The sequence below is a fragment of the Borostomias antarcticus genome, assembly GCF_949987555.1.
Source record: "Borostomias antarcticus genome assembly, chromosome: 1".
NCBI lineage: Eukaryota > Metazoa > Chordata > Actinopteri > Stomiiformes > Stomiidae > Borostomias > Borostomias antarcticus.
The window spans coordinates 2,178,519-2,199,811 of record NC_140234.1 but is presented as its reverse complement, the minus strand read 5'-3'; the positions used below and the strand labels follow the sequence as shown (position 1 = coordinate 2,199,811).

At 49.0% G+C, this 21,293-nt stretch overlaps 1 protein-coding gene across 1 annotated transcript in view; it reads right to left on the bottom strand.

Annotated features, from left to right (window-relative positions):
• Positions 1-21,293, bottom strand: part of sgcd (sarcoglycan, delta (dystrophin-associated glycoprotein)) — a gene marked incomplete at both ends in the record, with an annotated part of 84,088 nt that overhangs the window by 42,394 nt on the left and 20,401 nt on the right. Inside the window, 2 exons of the mRNA XM_084445731.1 lie at positions 14,860-14,979; positions 15,894-15,981. Of these exons, the coding sequence (XP_084301857.1) occupies positions 14,860-14,979; positions 15,894-15,981 (208 nt within the window). The remainder of the gene's footprint in view (positions 1-14,859; positions 14,980-15,893; positions 15,982-21,293) is intronic.

Here is a 21,293-nt window from a genome sequence, read left to right as displayed (position 1 = left end):
AGCATGGTCAGCTGACAGGAATCCAATGGCCACTGGGGAAGTACATTTCCTCTTCAGACTAGATAACACAGATAAATGTTGTCTCCGTTTCAGTCAGTAAATTATACAAGCGCAGTGCCCGTTCAAGACGCGCCCGTTCAAGACGTGCCATTGCTCGTCCAAATAACTTCACGTTCGACATAGCACGGTGTGCACGTTTACTGCGTGTGCCCAAAACCTGCCTGTTAAGAACTTTTTTGTGTTTGTAAACAGTGATGACATGTTTTGTGGGCGGAGCCAAAGCAGGAAGTGATATCGGTGTCAGATTGACAACATAAGAATATGGATCCGGACGTCTGCTCCGACTATTTTAATGGTTTGACATCCGTACCACTGCCTACCGCTGCCTCTCCTCCATGTCTGTTATGATGTTATTAAAGTGACACCCAATCCCAATAGTGTACAATCACTCACTTGCACACACACACACACACACACACACACACACACACACACACACACACATCGGCACACACAGGTGGGCCAGGTCACACATGTACAGATTCAGTTTCTGAGGAGAGAGAGGGTCAGGTCATCTGTCTGTCAGCATCCTACGTTTTTCGGTCAAATTGGTCGGTGTGTTTGCAAAGCGATATCTCTGGATCCCTTTATCCCATTGTGATGGTTGATATCTCCATTAAACCGTCGACGTCAGTAGAATCAAGGGGTGGCAGACAGAAAGACACCAGGGTGAATTCCATGTTGTAATTCTGCATTCTCGCCACTATTGAATTGAATTGAAACCTTTATTGCCCCAGAGGGGCATTTGTTTAGCACACATCAAGCATACAGAAAACATTAAAATGTACGCCCATCACCAACACCACAATGTCACCAACCACCATCATCGTCATCACCATCCTCACCAACATCACCGCATCATCATCACTGCAACAGGCATCAACAGCTGCCCACTATCCACGCCACGGAACCCACAACTCAGCCCCTGAGTGGACTAGAGACACACGGTCTTCACCGGTGGAGTCAGGTAGGTGGCCCAGAGAGGGGTACACCTGTCCTTGACCGGCTCTGACCCAAGGAGGCGGAGTCATTGTGTTCATAGAGTCAAATGGGAGCAAAGCAGAAAGAAAACTGCATATTTCGGGTCTATGGAAGATATGATACATCGTATCATAGATAGTCTGGAAGCAATGGTTTAAGTGGGGGAGGTTAAAGGTTAAAGTCCCAATGATTGTCACACACCTGAGTGCGTGAAATTTGTTCTCCGCATTTGACCCATCCCCTGGGGGAGCGGTGAGCAGCAGCGGCGCCGCGCTCGGGAATCATTTGGTGATCTAACCCCCCAATTCCAACCCTTGATGCTGAGTGCCAAGCAGGGAGGCAATGGGTCCCCATTTTTATAGTCTTTGGTATGACTGGCCGGGGATCGAACTCACAACCTCCCGGTCTCAGGGCGGAGGAAGTGCACATTTAGCACGAGAAAGTGAGAGGTTCCCGTAACTTAGAGTAAATAGTTTTGTCTGGAAGGAGTATTTCACGTGGGGTGTGGGGACATGAGCACAATAAACGTGTGTATGTGTGTGTGTGTGTGTGTGTGTCTGTGGTGTGTGTGAGCAGGACATGTTTGGTATTGCTGCAATCGTTATGTCGTTAAGTCAAAACTCCTTGTCTCTCATGTCGACACCTACCCCCCCCCCCCCCCCCCCCCTGGAGAAATAAGACGTCACCTCTATATGTTCAGAGGCCTAGTGTGGAGGATAAGGTCTCGAGACAATTGGATGAAAAACACAATATTTACGATGACAAAAGTAGTCAATCGGGCAGATTTGACTGGAAACATAGGAGGTTAAGTGTCAGAGGCACCGGACTGTGTGGAACGAGGATGAAAACAGAGCAGAATACATCATGTATAAAGAGATGAGAATGACCCTCAGAGTCCTGCTATGTCAACAGCTCCACACATGGACAGTGAGGAGCTCAGGGGACTGAGATGAATCCTCCAGCAGACGCAGCGATTAGGATTCCTCCTCAGAGAGACAGAGAGAGAGAGAGAGAGAGAGAGAGAGAGAGAGAGAGAGAGAGAGAGGAGGGGGGAGAGAGAGAGAGAGAGAGAGAGAGAGAGAGAGAGAGAGGGGGAGAGAGAGAGAGAGAGAGAGAGAGGGAGAGAGAGAGAGAGAGAGAGAGAGAGAGAGAGAGAGAGGATTCCTCCTCAGAGAGACAGAGAGAGAGAGAGAGAGAGAGAGAGAGGGAGGCGGGTGAGAGAGAGAGAGAGAGAGAGAGAGAGAGAGAGAGGCGGGTGAGAGAGAGAGAGAGAGAGAGAGAGAGAGAGGGAGAGAGAGAGAGGCGGGTGAGAGAGAGAGAGAGAGAGAGAGAGGCGGGTGAGAGAGAGAGAGAGGCGGGTGAAAGAGAGAGAGAGAGAGAAAGAGAGATGTGAAGGGTGTATAAAAGTAGACCAGTGTGGTATTTCTCATATGAAATGTGCATTAGGATTCCTCCTCAGAGAGACAGAGAGAGAGAGAGAGGCGGGTGAGAGAGAGAGAGAGAGAGAGAGAGAGAGAGGGGGAGAGAGAGAGAGAGAGAGAGAGAGAGAGAGAGAGATAGACAGAGAGAGAGAGGCGGGTGAGAGAGAGAGAGAGAGAGAGAGGGAGAAAGGGAGATGTGAAGGGTGTATAAGAGCAGACCAGGGAGAGAGAGAGAGAGAGAGAGAGAGAGAGAGAGAGAGAGAGAGGCGGGTGAGAGAGAGAGAGAGGGAGAGAGAGAGAGAGGGAGATGTGAAGGGTGTATAAGAGCAGAACTGTGGCGTTTCTCATAGTAAATGTGCGTTGGAGGAGAGCCAGTGAGACAGCGTGACAGGCCAGTCTGAAGGGAGGCAGGGCCGGTAAGAACCTCTCATTCCACTTGATTTGAAGGGGAGAAAACAAGGCAGGTTGCAATTGCTTTATTCAGCTCCCCTTTGCATTAAGGATGGAAAACTATTTAAAAACATGTAGCATTTAAAATATAGTGGATATACTGTAGTAAGGGGACTTATATCTTGATTTTTTATTCATTATATTCATTATATACAGTTTAAGTCGAACATAAAATATTTACTGAGGGAGTTTTAGTGCGTCCCATCTGCCAACACCAGCAGGTGGGCTGCGTTCCGAATCACATACTTTTTCTTTTTACTACCAGTACGCACTACAGCTGCCCCTGGAAAGTATGTACTTTGCACTCAGTATGCATCCACTTGGGACATACTACCTTGTCACATTGCGCCTTGAAATTTGACCGCATCTGTCGCTGTTCATAAAGCAACATTTGTCCACAGCTGTCGAACCATGGAGCTATAAAAAACCCATATACATATATTTTATATATATATATATATATAAAAAACGACTAAACGTGACATAGTTTACGCTGAGCACAGAACTGTGGGTCAGAATAGCCAGAAAAGTGTTCTGGCTTGCATACTGCAAAATATGAGCGGTGAAGCAGGACATCCTGGTATTTTAGCCATACTGCATGTGGCATACTGTGTATTGGGACATACTGACTGTATAAGTATGTGATTTGGAATGCAGCGCTGGACTTGTGAGTGGTTCTTGGACAATGTGTTCCTATCTAGTCTTGTAATTACCTCCACCCCAGCACAGAGAGAGAGGTTATCCTCCACCCCAGCGCAGGGCGAGAGGTTATGTTTTCTGTGGCGTGTGTGTGCATTTGTGCGTTTGTGTGTGTGTTTGTTAGCAGGATAATTCAAAAAACTACATTAATGATTTTCATGAAACTCAAACTTAGAACTCATTAAATGTTGGAGCGGATCGGAATCACGGGGCGGGTCCAGGAATCACGGGGGCGGGTCCAGGAATCAGGGGGCGGGTCCAGGAGCCACCCAGACACAGCCGGACATTCGCCTCCACTCATTTTCTGGACTGTTAGGCTCAGGGCCGCTTATTTCTCCATGGGAAACAGAAGTGGAGGAACTCATTTATTTTCTAGTTTGGACTAGTGAGCTCTAGAGTCATGGGGTTTGGACTATGGAGGTAATGGGTCCCATTTTTATAGTCTTTGGTATGACTCGACCGGGGATCGAACCCACAACCTCCCAGTCTCTGGGCGGACACTCTACCACTAGGCCACCGAGCTGGTATCAGGCCAGTCTTGTAGAGCACCTGGACTACACGCCACAGAAAGCTACCAGGGACACAGTGGGATGGAAACCGCAGTAGCTATTACTAACAACTTTGTTATGTAAGGTGTATGTGTGTGTGGGGGGATGTGTGTGTGATGGATGTGTGTGGTGGATGTGTGTGTGTGGGGGGGGGGGGGATGTGTGTGTGTGTGTGGGGGGATGTGTGTGTGTGTGTGGGGGGATGTGTGTGTGTGTGGGGGATGTGTGTGTGTGGAGGGGATGTGTGTGTGTATGGGGATGTGTGTGTGGGGGGGGGATGTGTGTGTGTGTGTTTGGGGATGTGGGGGGAAGCTACCAGGGACACAGAAACCGCAGTAGCTATTAATAACAACTCTGTTATGTAAGGTGGGTTGGGGGGGGGGGGGATGTGTGTGTCAGGGATGTGTGTGTGGGGGATGTGTGTGTGTGTCTGTTATGTAAGGTGGGTTGGGGGGGTGGTTAGTACTCAGGTAGGATTCAATTTAAATTAGCCTCATCGCTGGGCGTTAATGGGATGTAATTGGGGCTAATCAATTAGCTTTAATTATAATTACAACCAGAGCCCAAACAGCAGGTAACACCAATGATACTGTGGGCCTCATGCTAATGTGTGGTGGATGTGTGTGTGGGGATGTGTGTGTGTGTGTGGGATGTGTGTGTGTGTGGATGTGAGTGTGGGGGGGATGTGTGTGGGATGTGTGTGTGGGGGGATGTGTGTGTGTGTGTGTGGGATGTGTGTGTGTGTGTGGGATGTGTGTGGATGTGGTGGATGTGTGTGTGGGGGGAAGTGTGTGTGTGTGGGGATGTGTGTGTGGTGGATGTGTGTGTGTGTGTGGGGATGTGTGTGTGTGTGGGGATGTGTGTGTGTGGGGATGTGTGTGTGTGGGGATGTGTGTGTGTGTGGGGATGTGTGTGTGGTGGATGTGTGTGTGTGTGTGGGGATGTGTGTGTGTGTGGGGATGTGTGTGTGTGTGGGGATGTGTGTGTGTGGATGTGTGTGTGTGTGGGGATGTGTGTGTGGTGGATGTGTGTGTGTGTGTGGGGATGTGTGTGTGGTGGATGTGTGTGTGTATGGGGATGTGTGTGTGTGGGGGGATGTGTGTGTGGTGGATGTGTGTGTGGGGATGTGTGTGTGGGGATGTGTGTGTGGGGATGTGTGTGTGTGGTGGATGTGTGTGTGGGGATGTGTGTGTGGTGGATGTGTGTGTGGGGATGTGTGTGTGGTGGATGTGTGTGTGGGGATGTGTGTGTGGTGGATGTGTGTGTGGGGGGAAGTGTGTGTGGGGATGTGTGTGTGGGGATGTGTGTGTGTGTGTGTGGAGGATATGTGTGTGAGGGATGTGTGTGTGGAGGATGTGTGTGTGGGGATGTGTGTGTGTGGGATGTGTGTGTGTGTGTGGTGGATGTGTGTGTGGGGGGAAGTGTGTGTGTGGGGATGTGTGTGTGTGGGGATGTGTGTGTGGTTGATGTGTGTGTGTGGGGGGATGTGTGTGTGTGTGGGGATGTGTGTGTGTGTGTGGAGATGTGTGTGTGTGTGGTGGATGTGTGTGTGTGTGGGGATGTGTGTGTGTGGGATGTGTGTGTGTGTGGTGGATGTGTGTGTGGGGGGAAGTGTGTGTGGGGATGTGTGTGTGTGTGTGGGGATGTGTGTGTGTGGGATGTGTGTGTGTGTGGTGGATGTGTGTGTGGGGGGAAGTGTGTGTGGGGATGTGTGTCGGTCCTCGTTATTATTCGGGAAAAGGTGCAAATGAAATCACCTCTGATCTTAAACAGTCAGCAAAATAGCCTACACTAGTCTACTCCTGATTTCTCTCAATCTCACGCTACGAACGGACACATCACCTAGAAGCTGCGTCAGCTATCGGTTCATATCATTGTGGATGACCACACGTTAAAAATTACCATTCTTCATTTCATTTAGGCGACTACACATTATTGAAAAGTGATTACTACTGACTATACTCTGTATATTAATAATAATAACATACTTTAGCAGGTGCATTAATAACATAATTGAAAAGTAACGCAAACGTTACTTTCCCCAGTAACTAGTTGTACGTTCCCCAGTAACTAGATGTGTGTGTGTTTGTGTGTGTGTGTGTGTGCCTGTGTGTGTGTGTGTCATTAACTACCGTTAGCTACAACATCAAGAGCCAGCATCAATACAGGAGAGAGGGAGAGAGAGAGGCCCCATTATTCTCCACAGCCAACCACAATGTAATTAAGTACACAGGAAAACAATAGGGGAGTGAAATTCATTATGGTGGAATGAGAGGACACAACGGAGCGCTTTTCTGGGGCGGAATTAAAACCTGTCTGGAACGGGGAATTAACGGAATTTACAATAGAGCGTGTTCCTCTCCACACACACACACACACACACACACACACACACACACACACACACACACACTGTGCCATTTGGCCAGGGTGCACTACGGCCGTGATTAAAGGAATTAGCAGTGTAGGAAAAACCTGATATAGAGCACTACAAAACCCAACAGAGCTAGTACAGCCAGTAAACGGCCACAGCCGACTGAGCTCTGGACCCCCGGAGCAAACTCGCTAAGCTCCCTGAGAGGTGAGAGGTAAACGTTGAACAGCATTCAGTGGTCAATAAAGGGCGATGGGGCAAGTGAAAAGTGAAGTGAAAAGTGAAGTTTTTTTTTGTATATATATATATATATATTTTTGTATATAAATATATATAAACACATAATAAATACTCATTTAAAAAAAAGTTTTGGTCTGGTGGTTTAAAAAGTACAATACCGTGTAATATATGAAATATAAACCATGACGTTTGTTTATATCTCTCTTCTGTGAATGAGACCTTAGGCCAGGGACGATAGATTCTCAGCCCTTTCCAGTGCATTCAACAAAGAGAGAACATGACAACGGGATAGTAACCCTTATACAATCAAAAATATCTCATGGGGCTGAAGATATTGTCGCCCCGAGCCGATCAGCGTTCAAGAAATAACATTTCCCCAAGCTGGACTGTGTTCTCATTGTGCCCTCAAACACAGTAAATTGAGGCTGCTTGATGCCGTCTCACTGTTTAGCAATGATGATGAAATAGTACTTGTCCTTGTAAAATAATGTGTTAGTTAGCTATGTTTTCTAAGATTAGTGTAGCTTATTGTCATAAAAACTGTAAGGTTCTTTATTATGATCTCCATGTGTGATAAATGGATGAGCAGGTGATGCTTGCTCTCGTTAGTTAACAACTGCTAGCTAGTAATATTAGCTATGCTAGCTAACGGTGTAACACGTTAGTATACGATTAGTTGTAATTGCCATAAAGATCGGAAGGTTTTTTGTTAGCTATGATCTCCATCCTTAATAAATAGATGACTAGCAAGCAGGTGACGTTTGCTAGCTAACGTTAGTTAGACAGTGCTAGCTAGTAGTAGTTAGCTAGCTAGCTATGTTATCTAGCTAGTGCAGCACATATTAGCTAACGTTTTACGTCTGCTATAAAGTTAGCTCCATAACCTAACATGATAGGATTCACTAGCATTAATAGCTCTCTCCAATAAAATAAATATCCAATAAATAAACTTGTGCTGAACACATCAAAAACAGTTACCATGACATTTGGCTCAAGCATATGCTAGCCCAAGTCAAATCTTGTCATTGAGGGTGAAGCCATTCAACAAGTAAAGAAAATCAAGCTATTGGGACTCTGGCTTGACAGTACTCTGTCTTGGTCCGACCATATTGATATTGTTTGTAGAATGGGTGTAGCAGAAGCTGCGGTGAGAACATGTGCACCATTTCTTCCATCATCTTTGCGAAATCCAATTGTTTGCTCATTGGTTCTCTGTCATCTGGATTACTGCTCAGGGGTGTGGTGGTCATCTGCCTCTTAAAGCCTACTCAGGAAGTTACAAATAATACAAAATAAAGTAGCTTGACTGTGCTGCTCATCTAGGGCTAATGTGGCTGAAATGCATGTGAAATTAAAATGACTGAGTGTGGAGAAAAGGTTGGCAGCCAATTTGCTTGTTTTCTTTCATAAGGTCATTCACACCCCGACACCTGAATTCATGTTTAAGACAATAAAATACTGTATTGTTCAAATACACACGCATGCTACCAGAGCGGCCAGCAGAGGGCAGATGACTACCTAGAACAGACTCTTTGAAAAACAGGGCTGTGATGGCATGGAACAGTTTCCAAGTGACATCCGTTTATCCGAGTATTTGAGTTACGTGCAGTCTGACTTCAGAAACTTGTCTTGTCAGGTTTGTTATTCATAGTCATTCTAGTCAAAAAGCTTGTTCAATAACATTCAACATTTGCAAATTTGCTTTTTCAATTAATTCAAGTTAAATTCAGTTCTCCCACCCCATGTGCCTTTGTAAATAGGGAAATGTATACAGGGAAATGTTGCATTTTGCCTTTATTATTTTCTCAGAATGCACCAGAATGCTTGTTTACATGTGAAAATCACAAACAAATCTTCTGGGGGGGGATGCCATTACAGTCAAACCCTGAGTACAGTCTCACTGTAAAGGAGTACAGGTAAACTTGGCTAGAGTGATTTATAAATACACTATATGGGCAAAAATATTGGGATACCTACACATTACACTTAGAGTACAAGAGCTGTTATGACATCCCATTCTAAATTCATAGGCATTATTATAGAGTTGGTCCCCCCTGTGCAGCTATGACAGCTCACACTCTTCTGGAAGGCTTTCTACAACATTGTTGAAATTTTTGCCCATTCATCCAGAAGAGCATTTGTGAGATCAGTGATTTTGGATGAGATGACCTAGCTCACAATCTCCCTTCTAGTTCATCCCAAAAGTGTTGGATGGGGTTGAGGTCAGGGCTGTGTGTGGGCCAGTCAAGTTCTTCCACACCAACCTCACCCAACAAGGCCTTTATGGACCTTGCTTTGTGCACTGGGGCACAGTCATGCTGGAACAGACTGTGCCTTCCCCAAACTGTTCCCACAAAGTTGGAAGCATATCATTGTCCAAAATGTCTTGGTAAGCTGAAGCATGAACATTTCCCTTGACTGGAACTAATGGGCCGAGGCCAACCCCAGAAAAACAACCCCAGACCATTATCCCTCCAACACCAAACGACAGTTGGCACGATGCAGTCAGGCAGGTAACGTTCTCTTGGAAGTCATCAAAACCAGACTCGTCCATCAGACTCCCAGCGTGATTCATCACTCCACAAAACACGTATCCACTGCTCCAGAGTCCAGCGGCGGCGTGCTTTACACCACTCCATCCGACGCTTGGCATCACACTTGGTGATGTAAGGCCCTCTCGTCCAACATCAGTGTCTGGCGTCACACATGCTCTTCTGGATGAATGGGCAAACATTCCCACAGACACACTCCAACATCTTGTAGAAAGCCTTCCCAGAAGAGTGGAAGCTGGTATGGAGGAAGCTGCAAAGGGGGGACCAACTCCATATTAATGACTATGCATTTAGAATGGGATATCATAAAAGCTCCTGTAGGTGTAATGTGTAGGTGTCCCAATATTTGTGTCCATATAGTGTACAATCACCCACATACTATGCTGAGATTGACAACCACAGAGCTGTGTCCTGACAGATACTGTGTCCAGACAGATAAAAACCATTTGCGGCATGCTTTTACATTTGCATCTGGCTGGACACAGCTCTGTGGTTGTTGTCAATCTCAGAACAATACAGCACCACTGCCGTAATGAGCTGTCCTGCAAAGAAAACGACAACCGAAGCCATTACATTAGTGCGGATCGATGTCCATGGCTACCTTTTCGAATGGGGAAAACGATCCACGATTATACACGCGAAAGGAAAGATCTGTTCAAATCTCTTATCATACTAACATGCCCAAAAATGCATCACACCACAAAGTTGGATGAACGGATGGACTTAATTTGGAATCCTGGAATATGTTGATCCTCGAGCATCTTATCTACGCTCAAGTCTATCTACGCTCAAGTCAAGCTCTCTCGAGGACAGCTTTTCGGCTAAAAACAAGGCCGGAGACGTCTTTATAGACCTGACGGCTGCCTACGACTCTGTATGGCACCGCGGCCTCACCTGCAAGCTGCTCCGCCTGCTGACGGACAGGCACATGGTCAGCATGATCATGGAGCTTGTCCGAAACTGCAGCTTTACCCTCACCACCGGTAGCGGACAGCAAAGCAGGTTCCCCAGGGATGTGTCCTAGCCCCCCTCCTTTATAACATCTACACTGACGACCTGCCAATCACAGTCTCCAGGAAGTATGCCTACGCAGACGACCTTGCGCTGGTGTACTCAGCTTGAGACGGGCAGGGCGTGGAGGAGACCTGCTCCACGACAGGCTCGCTGCAACAGCGGAGCCTCCCTGGTGTCTCAAGTTGAGACAGTCTTTTGTTCCTACCGCACAGGATCTCCTGCAGCAATGCAGAGATCTTAACATCAGTGAGGCAGGATGGGCGGACTACATCTGGCGTGCGGAGTCGGAGGCAAACCAGAGTCCTCGTGGTGTCTGTTAAGTCATATGCACCTCCAGACTCCATGATTTAATCTCGGCCGCCAGTCCTTCCCCTCCCGGGATGGACTTAACCAGACCTGCGTGGGTGAGGCTTAATCGCCTCCGGACCAGCGTTGGACGCTTCCGCTCATCGATGCACATATGGGGCTTGGCATCCTGTGCGGCATGCGAGTGTGGCGCTGAGGAACAAACCGCAGACCATGTCATCCGGGACTGTCCGATATATCGGACACCCAACGGAATGCGTGGCCTGACGGTTGTGGATGACGAAACGGTGACATGGCTCCTAGAAGTGTGCCTGGATACAGTATATAGTCTGGGAGACCCCTCACCCAGGCTTGGGGAGAGGATAACATCTAACCCACACAAAGATTTGTGCTTTTTTTATATAGAGTTGCTACTGTAGTCTACATTGGCAAAACAGGGATCAAGTGTCTCCTGGCAACAGTGATTGAGTCTTGAGTGAGACACAAATAAAACAATCATTATCAATATTGGCCTTGACAGACAATCTAAAGTTATTGATTTGGTTTGAGATTGCAGCCGACCAGAAATGTGTCTATAGTTATGTAGGCAGGATTAGCTTTAGAAATCAACTGTTTGATCAAGTTATTATTAGCTATTATAAGCTATTATAACCCATCAAACCACCTAACAGATAGCCACGTTAGCATGATTTGTATGCAACTATTGCTAAGCTAGTGTTGCACATTACCTAGACAGCTGAGTTTGCGTTCCAAATCATTATTGCAAAGTCATCATGGTACTGGGGTTTCGTGAAGCGGAAGTGTTTTCCGCCCAAAAAGACCATATTTCCCATGAGCCTCCCCGCGTACTGTCGTAAACCTTAGCTACCTGAGCCGGGTGTTTTGAAGACGGATCGATGGCCACCGATGAGGTAATTACACAGGTCTTACTAGTAACGTTACTTTTGACAATATATAACGGTATGTATATGCTTGTGCTGTCTCTTGTCGGCAGCGTAGGCTACTGCAGTAAATCGTTTCGTCATTCCAAGGAAGTTCTGGACGACCCGACCACAAAATAATAATCTAAAAATAAACTACATAGAAGAAACGACATTTGTCGAAAATGGACACATAAACAAGTGTGGGTAATGTAGATGTAGTTTCGTAACCAAAAATAAACTCCTTGGGGTCCCTTTAAGTACACTATAAATAAGTTAGCATGCTAACATAATATTGTAGGCTAATTAAGTATTGCTAAGTCAGCATGCTTAGTGGGTATCGGTATGTTAGTGTGCTCAGTTAATATTTCTACGTTATCATGCAATGAATATGAATATCGCATGCTAAATAAGTAAATCGTCCCTTGTCATTAGTTGACGGTGATGATATCCACTCTCCAGGCTGTCAGAGATCATCAGTGTTTATTGAGTCAAGCTGTAAACTCCCCATGAAGCACAATCATGGATTTCCAATGACCTCAGTTGGGCCAATTAAAGTTATATGCTCAGCATAATCATGTACTTTATTGGCTGAGACGGAGCGATTCATTTAGTACAGGCATGATGTGGCCACTTTATGGCAGTCTGGACCCCCCCCCAGGCAGGCTGATGGATGGGGTAACAGACAGGGTCAACACTATTCCCACAAATCATACAGCCCATATTCATACAGCTGTTGTTGTACACACATACATTCACCCACACACAGATTGAAGCACATGTTCAACGCACACACACATACACACACACACCACACACAAACAACCACAACACCAATAACAACAACAACAGCTCCAGGGAAACAAAGCCCTTTGGAGACCAGTAGAGCACTCCCTCTCTCTGTTGCCAAGGTGTATGATGAGCTCTGTGGCCCCGGGCAGTAACTTAATATGATCTCTCTCTTGGTCTCTCTCTATCTCTGTCTCTCTCTCTAGCTCTCTCTCTCTATCTCTGTCTCTCTCTCTAGCTCTCTCTCTCTATCTCTGTCTCTCTCTCTAGCTCCTTGTCTCTGTCTCTCTATGTCTCTCTCTCTAGCTCCTTGTCTCTCTCTCTCTCTCTCTCTCTCTCTCTCTCTCTCTCTCTATCGGTCTCTTTGTCTCTCTCTCTCTCTATCTCTCTCTCTCTCTCTCTCTGTCTCTCTCTCTCTCTCTCTATCGGTCTCTTTGTCTCTCTCTCTGTCTCTCTCTCTCTCTCAGAGGAGCAGAGGGAGGCTGGTCTGAGGTTGGGGGCTTGTGAGGTCGTTCAGGGGGGAGGCTGGTCTGAGGTTGGGGGCTCGTGAGGCCAGGGGGGGGAGGCTGGTCTGGGGTTGGGGGCTTGTGAGGCCGTTCAGGGGGGGAGGCTGGTCTGAGGTTGGGGGCTCATGAGGCCAGGGGGGGGAGGCTGGTTTGGGGTTGGGGGCTCGTGAGGCCGGGGGGGGGAGGGGTGGTAGTAATGCACGTAAGAAGCAGAGTGGTAGGAAAAGGAGTGCTGAGGTTGTAATGCTGCATGTTCTGAATGTCTGTTAAAGGACCCACCTCAGTTGTTACCTGCGCAAAGGATGGACTTGGACTTGGACTTGCCCCTGTCATATCAGGAGGTAACTAAGGCGGTTGGTCAGATGGCCCTGGGCCGTGCCCCTGGGGTCGATGGCCTTTCCTGTGGATGTTTATGAGCACTTCTTGGCCTTAATGGGTCAGGCCTTTTAGTGCGTGGAGCAGGAATGCACCAGGGACAGTGAGCTGCCACTGAGCTGTCAGTGGGCGGGGCTAACGCTCCTGCCCAAGAAGGGGGACTTGACTGATTGATTGATTGATTTTATTTATTTTTAAGACAGGGACAAGGTACAGTAGACATTGACCCTATAGAATAGGGAGAGATGCACTGTACAAGGTTATAGCTAAACAGCTCATTTCCACCCGCAGTCCCTGGGCAAATAAATATACAGTCTTAAAATAGTGGGGCAAATAGTACACAGTAGGAGAGTGACATACATAGAAGGAATACAAAGAAGTTATGTAGCAAAGATTTCACTCATCTCTATACCCACATCCCAACCTCCCCAGACCCTTAAAAAACAAACCCTAAGTACAGCCCCCTATGTACCACACACACACACACACACACACACACACACACACACACACACACACACACACACGACTACAGGTGCGACTTGACTGACTTGAACAACTGGAGGCTAGTGGCATTGCTCTGTGTGGACTATAAAATATACACAAAGACTCAAATAGACTGCCGGGTCGGTCTGTCATGGACAGTTTGTTCCTTGTAAGGGACCTGAGGGAACTGTCACAACGGGGAGACATGGGTTTGGGCCTGGTCTCCCTGGACCAGGAAAACGCCTTTGACAGGGTGGAGTATTGGTTTAACCATGAGTATTGACTTGATTTTTAATGTTTTAATGTTTGATTTTGCTTGATTTGTAATGTTTTAATGTTTAATGTGTTGTCTGTGTTCGTGTTTGGGCAGGGTTTCATATCTGGGGTGAAGTGACTGGGAGGGGCTGTCCTAGGTGCTCTCTCGAAATGTGACCAGTGGCAGGGGGTTCCAGCTGGGGGGGGCGCAGTGTGAGGTTCAGGTGGCGGGTGCTGTATTAGCCCCCCATCCCTTAAAAGACAGAGGACTTGCAGTGGAGAGTGGTGCATGGGGCCCTGGTCACCAGACGCTTCCTGGCCCGGCTTAAAGGCCAATGCTAGTTTTTGACAACCTGGACCTTATTTACGACATATTATAAGACGTTTGACTCACCGAGATCACTTTGGTGTAGTTCGGAGGCCTGTAGAAGAAATTTAAAATCCAGCGCGAGCCAGTATATCCATGTCATGGCGGTGGTGGGGGCACCGAGAATGCAGTTTCTAAAAATCGTATTTTCTGCCGCGAAACGGTTGTTTTCATCAATCTGTCTTGATGAAACGCTAGTTGTGCTTACATAGAGCGTAGGTCTGTTGTGGTTGTTCACATGCCTCTGTAATATGATCTTTAGAAACGTCTTTAGACACGAAATAGCTTCCTCACTTGCTCCAGCACGCATGCGCACAGCAGATGGGCTTGACTCCCCCTTCACCCCTGTGACTCAACCCTCACCCCCGTGACTCCCCCCTCACCCCCGTGACTCACCCATCACCCCCGTGACACCCCCCTCACCCCCGTGACTCACCCATCACCCCCGTGACTCCCCCCTCATCCCCGTGACACCCCCCTCACCCCCGTGACTCCCCCCTCACCCCCGTGACTCACCCATCACGCGCAGCCTGTCTGCTCCCACCACCACCTCCTGCTCGTCAGCGGAGAACAGCAGCTTCCCCGAGGTGGACTTCACCTCCAGCATCTTTCCCCACGCCCGCACTCCATTGGACCCTGCACAGGACACACACACACACACACACGCACACACACACACACACACACAGACACGCACACAGACACACACACACAGTCACATTTCACCCCTTAGTCCAGAAGGAGAACAAAGAAGTCAATCTGTCTCATACAACAAACTGATATTCATATGCAAGAATGAAATGAAGGCAAAGTCACAAAACTGCTCCTGCATTACTGCTCTTCCACGTTTGGGGACATCGTCTTCTATGATCAGCGGTTCTCAACTGGTGGAGCCTCAGGACACACATTTTTCCTCATCATGAAGTCGCGACCCAAATTTATTCCACAGCGCTCAAATTTATTCCACAAAAATAGAAAAAGTCTGTGACACTATAACACAACATTGGCACACGCTAAGGTTAGCCCACTTCCTGTCATGTCTCGTAAATAAATTATTGAAATTATTGAATTGAATTTAATTTAATTGTGCCTTGTGTCCTGCAAAATAAAAACCCAACATTTTCTCTATAAATATATATATATATATTTTAAAATCCCTTAAAAAAAAAGATAAGAAAAGGGAAACCGCCCACGAGGCCGCGACCCAATCAAAACGGCTCCGCGACCCACCTTTGGGTCGCGACCCACCAGTTGAGAAACGCTGTTCTATGACATGGAGGGGAGGGCCAACATGGTGGGTGAGATCAGCCACTAGTGGGATCAGCGTGTGTGTGTGTGTGTATGTGTGTGTGTGTGTGTGTGTGTGTGTGTGTGTGTGTGTGTGTGTGTGACCAGCTGTGTGACCAGCTCTCTCAAACCTGAGACCAGCTGTGTGACCAGCTCTTTCATACCTGTGACCAGCTGTGTGACCAGCTCTTTCATACCTGTGACCAGCTGTGTGACCAGCTCTTTCATACCTGTGACCAGCTGTGTGACCAGCTCTTTCATACCTGTGACCAGCTGTGTGACCAGCTCTTTCTTGGCGTTGAGGACGTTGACGGACACATTTCTGGAGGATTGCAGGAGCAGTTGGCTGCCCTGTTGAGACAAAGCATACATATGCTTAAAACACACACACACACACACACACACACACACACACACACACACACACGTACTGTATAAGCTGACACACTCGCATGTTTTGAAGGATGGTTTCCTTTTGCACTGCGAGAGAAGGCCAATCAGAAATGCACATCACGTGTGCTTGGAAATGCTGTACTTGGCATGAGAGTAATCTCTCTCTCTCTCTCTCTCTCTCTCTCTCTCTCTCTCTCTCACACACTCACACACACACACACACACACACACACACACTCGCATCTCACACTCCAGTCAACTTGTTCATTGCAGGTAACGCCTCGCCAGAGTACTGATCCTTCAGAGGAGGAGGAGGCGACGCCTGGCATGTCGTCTGAAGATAACATTGACCCCCCCTCCACACACATCAGAGATAACATTGTGCCCCCCCCCCTCCCACACATCAGAGATAACATTGTGCCCCCCCCCCTCCCACACATCAGAGATAACATTGTGCCCCCCCCCCTCCACACACATCAGAGATAACATTGTGCCCCCCCCCCCTCCACACACATCAGAGATAACATTGTGCCCCCCCCTCCACACACATCAGAGATAACATTGTGCCCCCCCCTCCACACACATCAGAGATAACATTGTGCCCCCCCTCCACACACATCAGAGATAACATTGTGCCCCCCCCCCCCTCCACACACATCAGAGATAACATTGTGCCCCCCCCCTCCACACACATCAGAGATAACATTGTGCCCCCCCCTCTACACACACATCAGAGATAACATTGTGCCCCCCCCCTCCACACACATCAGAGATAACATTGTGCCCCCCCCTCCACACACATCAGAGATAACATTGTGCCCCCCTCCCCTCCACACACATCAGAGATAACATGGTGCCCCCCCCTCCACACACATCAGAGATAACATTGTGCCCCCCCCTCCACACACATCAGAGATAACATTGTGCCCCCCCCTCCACACACATCAGAGATAACATTGTGCCCCCCCCCCCCCTCCACACACATCAGAGATAACATTGTGCCCCCCCCTCCACACACATCAGAGATAACATTGTGCCCCCCCCCCTCCACACACATCAGAGATAACATTGTGCCCCCCCCCCTCCACACATCAGAGATAACATTGTGCCCCCCCCCCTCCACACATCAGAGATAACATTGTGCCCCCCCCTCCACACACATCAGAGATAACATTGTGCCCCCCCCTCCACACACATCAGAGATAACATTGTGCCCCCCCCTCCACACACATCAGAGATAACATTGTGCCCCCCCCCCTCCACACACATCAGAGATAACATTGTGCCCCCCCCCCCCTCCACACACATCAGAGATAACATTGTGCCCCCCCCTCCACACACATCAGAGATAACATTGTGCCCCCCCCCCTCCACACACATCAGAGATAACATTGTGCCCCCCCCCCCCTCCACACACATCAGAGATAACATTGTGCCCCCCCCTCCACACACATCAGAGATAACATTGTGCCCCCCCCTCCACACACATCAGAGATAACATTGTGCCCCCCCCTCCACACACATCAGAGATAACATTGTGCCCCCCCTCCACACACATCAGAGATAACATTGTGCCCCCCCCCCTCCACACATCAGAGATAACATTGTGCCCCCCCCTCCACACACATCAGAGATAACATTGTGCCCCCCCCTCCACACACATCAGAGATAACATTGTGCCCCCCCTCCACACACATCAGAGATAACATTGTGCCCCCCCCCCCCCTCCACACACATCAGAGATAACATTGTGCCCCCCCCTCCACACACATCAGAGATAACATTGTGCCCCCCCCCCTCCACACACATCAGAGATAACATTGTGCCCCCCCCCTCCACACACATCAGAGATAACATTGTGCCCCCCCCTCCACACACATCAGAGATAACATTGTGCCCCCCCCTCCACACACATCAGAGATAACATTGTGCCCCCCCCCCCCCTCCACACACATCAGAGATAACATTGTGCCCCCCCCCCTCCACACACATCAGAGATAACATTGTGCCCCCCCCCCTCCACACATCAGAGATAACATTGTGCCCCTCTCCACACACATCAGAGATAACATTGTGCCCCCCCCCCTCCACACACATCAGAGATAACATTGTGCCCCCCCCTCCACACACATCAGAGATAACATTGTGCCCCCCCCTCCACACACATCAGAGATAACATTGTGCCCCCCCCCCCTCCACACACATCAGAGATAACATTGTGCCCCCCCCCCTCCACACACATCAGAGATAACATTGTGCCCCCCCCCCTCCACACACATCAGAGATAACATTGTGCCCCCCCCCCTCCACACATCAGAGATAACATTGTGCCCCTCTCCACACACATCAGAGATAACATTGTGCCCCCCCCCCTCCACACACATCAGAGATAACATTGTGCCCCCCCCTCCACACACATCAGAGATAACATTGTGCCCCCCCCTCCACACACATCAGAGATCGCCTCATCAGCTGAGCACCTCGTGAAAATACCGCAAAATAGGAACATTCTTGAATGAACATGACGGTGACAGTGAGGTGCACGCGCTCGTGACGCTCAGATGGCGAGGGGGTGTGTTCCTGATGTACACAGCGCCCTGCTTTTACTGTCATTATGGAGTGTTTCGTGGACATGTGGAGTGTCCTGTCATTGTCACTCACGTGCTTCCAGTAGGCCCTTTGAGGGCTGGGGAGGGACGTCAGCACCATGGACAGCGAGTGAGACAAGGTGAGATAATGGTACATGTTTAAATGGACTGCACTTATACAGCACTTTTGTCGAAAAGCCCTTTACAATGGCCTCTCATTCACCCATTCACACACACATTCACACACCAATGGCATCAGCTGCCATGCAAGGTGCTAACCTGCTCATTGGGAGCAATTTGGGGTTCAGACCAAATTGCTATCTCTGCATCTGAGCGTCACGAGCGCGTGCACCTCACTGTCACCGTCATGTTCATTCAAGAATGTTCCTATTTTGCGGTATTTTCACGAGGTGCTCAGCTGATGAGGCGATCTCTGATGTGTGTGGAGGGGGGGGGCACAATGTTATCTGTGATGTGTGTGGAGGGGGGGCACAATGTTATCTGTGATGTGTGTGGAGGGGGGGGGCACAATGTTATCTCTGATGTGTGTGGAGGGGGGGCACAATGTTATCTCTGATGTGTGTGGAGGGGGGCACAATGTTATCTTCAGACGACATGCCACAAATTTATGATGACAAAAACTATGATGAAATGTACTGACATTTTTGTCCACAAATGAAAACTAGACGAAGGCTATATAAGGCCAATTTATACTCCGTCGTATGACACTTTTGAAAGTAATCACCTGACGCAACAAGCGAGATTTAACGGCACCACGGCTCCGATCAAAACAAGACGCCCGGGGCGAGCCACCTCCCTCGCAGCGGCCTACAGAGCAGCGGACTTGCCTGACCAAGCGGCCCAGGTGAGGGAACGACCGAAGCGCTGTCGTCGGACCAGGAAGCGCGGTAAACGTGTGGGAGCCTTGTGGTGATTAAAAAGTAACCCGAATCGCCCATCTATTCCATCGGTGATGTTGTCAAATATCCGATCTTTAACCCGCAATCTGGACGATCTAAGAATGCACATGGAAAGCACTGAAGGAAAAAGTTGCTGTGCATTCATGCTATGTGAGACATCCTTGAACGAAAACAGAGCGAAATCAGCCATTCAGATTCCGGGGCTGAGTCAATATAGGCTGGACAGAGACCTGGCACTAGTGGGGAAGCAATCTGGGGGTGGGCTGTGCATTTTCATTCGAGATGCCTGGTCTACTAACACCACTGTTGTAGCAACTCACTGCTCGCAGCAATTGGAGCGCTTGGCGGTTCAGTGCAGACCCTGGTACCTGCCGAGGGAGATGTCCACTGTTACCTTGGTATCAGTCTACATTCCTCCAGAGGCAGACAGGAAGGCAGCCCTGAACCAGCTCCACTCGATTGTGAGTGAGCAGCAGACGACCCACTCTGATGGCTTCCCCCCTGTTTGGCGGGGACTTCAACCATGCCAATTTGAAGTCAGTTGCACCCTGCTTCTACCAGCATGTGGGCTTTGCAACACGGGGAGACAGCAAGCTGGACCTGGTGTACAGCAACATCCGGGAAGCCTTCAGGGCATACTGCCGCCCCCCCATCGGCACCTCCGACCCCAAGACTGTCATGATGCTTCCAGTCTACAGACCGCGGCTGGTGCACTCCAAGCCAGTTACTAAGACCATCAGAACCCGGCCAGAGGGAGCCACCTCTGCCCTGCAGGACTGCCTAGAGACCACAGACTGGAACATGTCCAGAGAGGCAGCCACCCAGGACCAGCACACGTGTGTAGAGGAATACTCAGCCTCTGTGACTGGTTACATTGAGAAGATCATCGAGGACATCACAGCGGAGAAGACCATCACCACACGCGCTAACCAGAAGCCGTGGATGACAGCGGAGGTGCGGACCCGCCTGAAAGAACGGGACGCAGCCTTCAGATCCGGGGATGAGCTGTCATTCAAGGCGGCAATGGCTGAGCTCTCCGTGCCATCAGGGGGGAAAAACGCCAGTACGCACTGAAGATTAAAAACCACTTCTGTGACACCAACAACACCAGACGCATGTGGCAGGGCATCCAAGCAAACCCTCAAACCACACACCAGCACACAAAACCACCCCCCCCCCCCCCCGCCGGAGAACAGCCGCCCAAACTGGACCCTGCTGACGTGAGGAAAACCCTATCCAGGGTCAACCCACGGAGAGCCTCAGGTCCGGATAACATCCGTGTGCTCAGAGACTGCGCCGACCAGCTGGCGGAAGTCCTCACAGACATTTTTAACCTCTCCCTCAGCCAGGCGGTCATTCCATCAGGCTTCAAAAAGACTTCCATCATCCCCATGCCGAAGACGGCGTCTGTGAAACGCCTTAACGACTACCGCCCCGTGGCACTGACCCCCATCATGATGAAATGCTTCGAGAGGCTGGTCATGAAGAACATCAAAGAGGTCCTCCCTGCTTCACTAGACCCCCTTCAATTTGCATATCACCCCAAGCGCTCCACTGACGACGCCATCACCCCTACATGCCGTCCTGACCCACCTGGACAGACCCGGCACCTACGCCAGAATGCCGTTCATAGACTTCAGCTCAGCTTTCAATACAATCATCCCCCAGCAGTGGATAGGGAAGCTCCTCCAGCTGGGTCTCGACACCTCACTCTGCAACTGGATACTGGACTTCCTGACAGACAGTGCGTATCGGCAGCAGA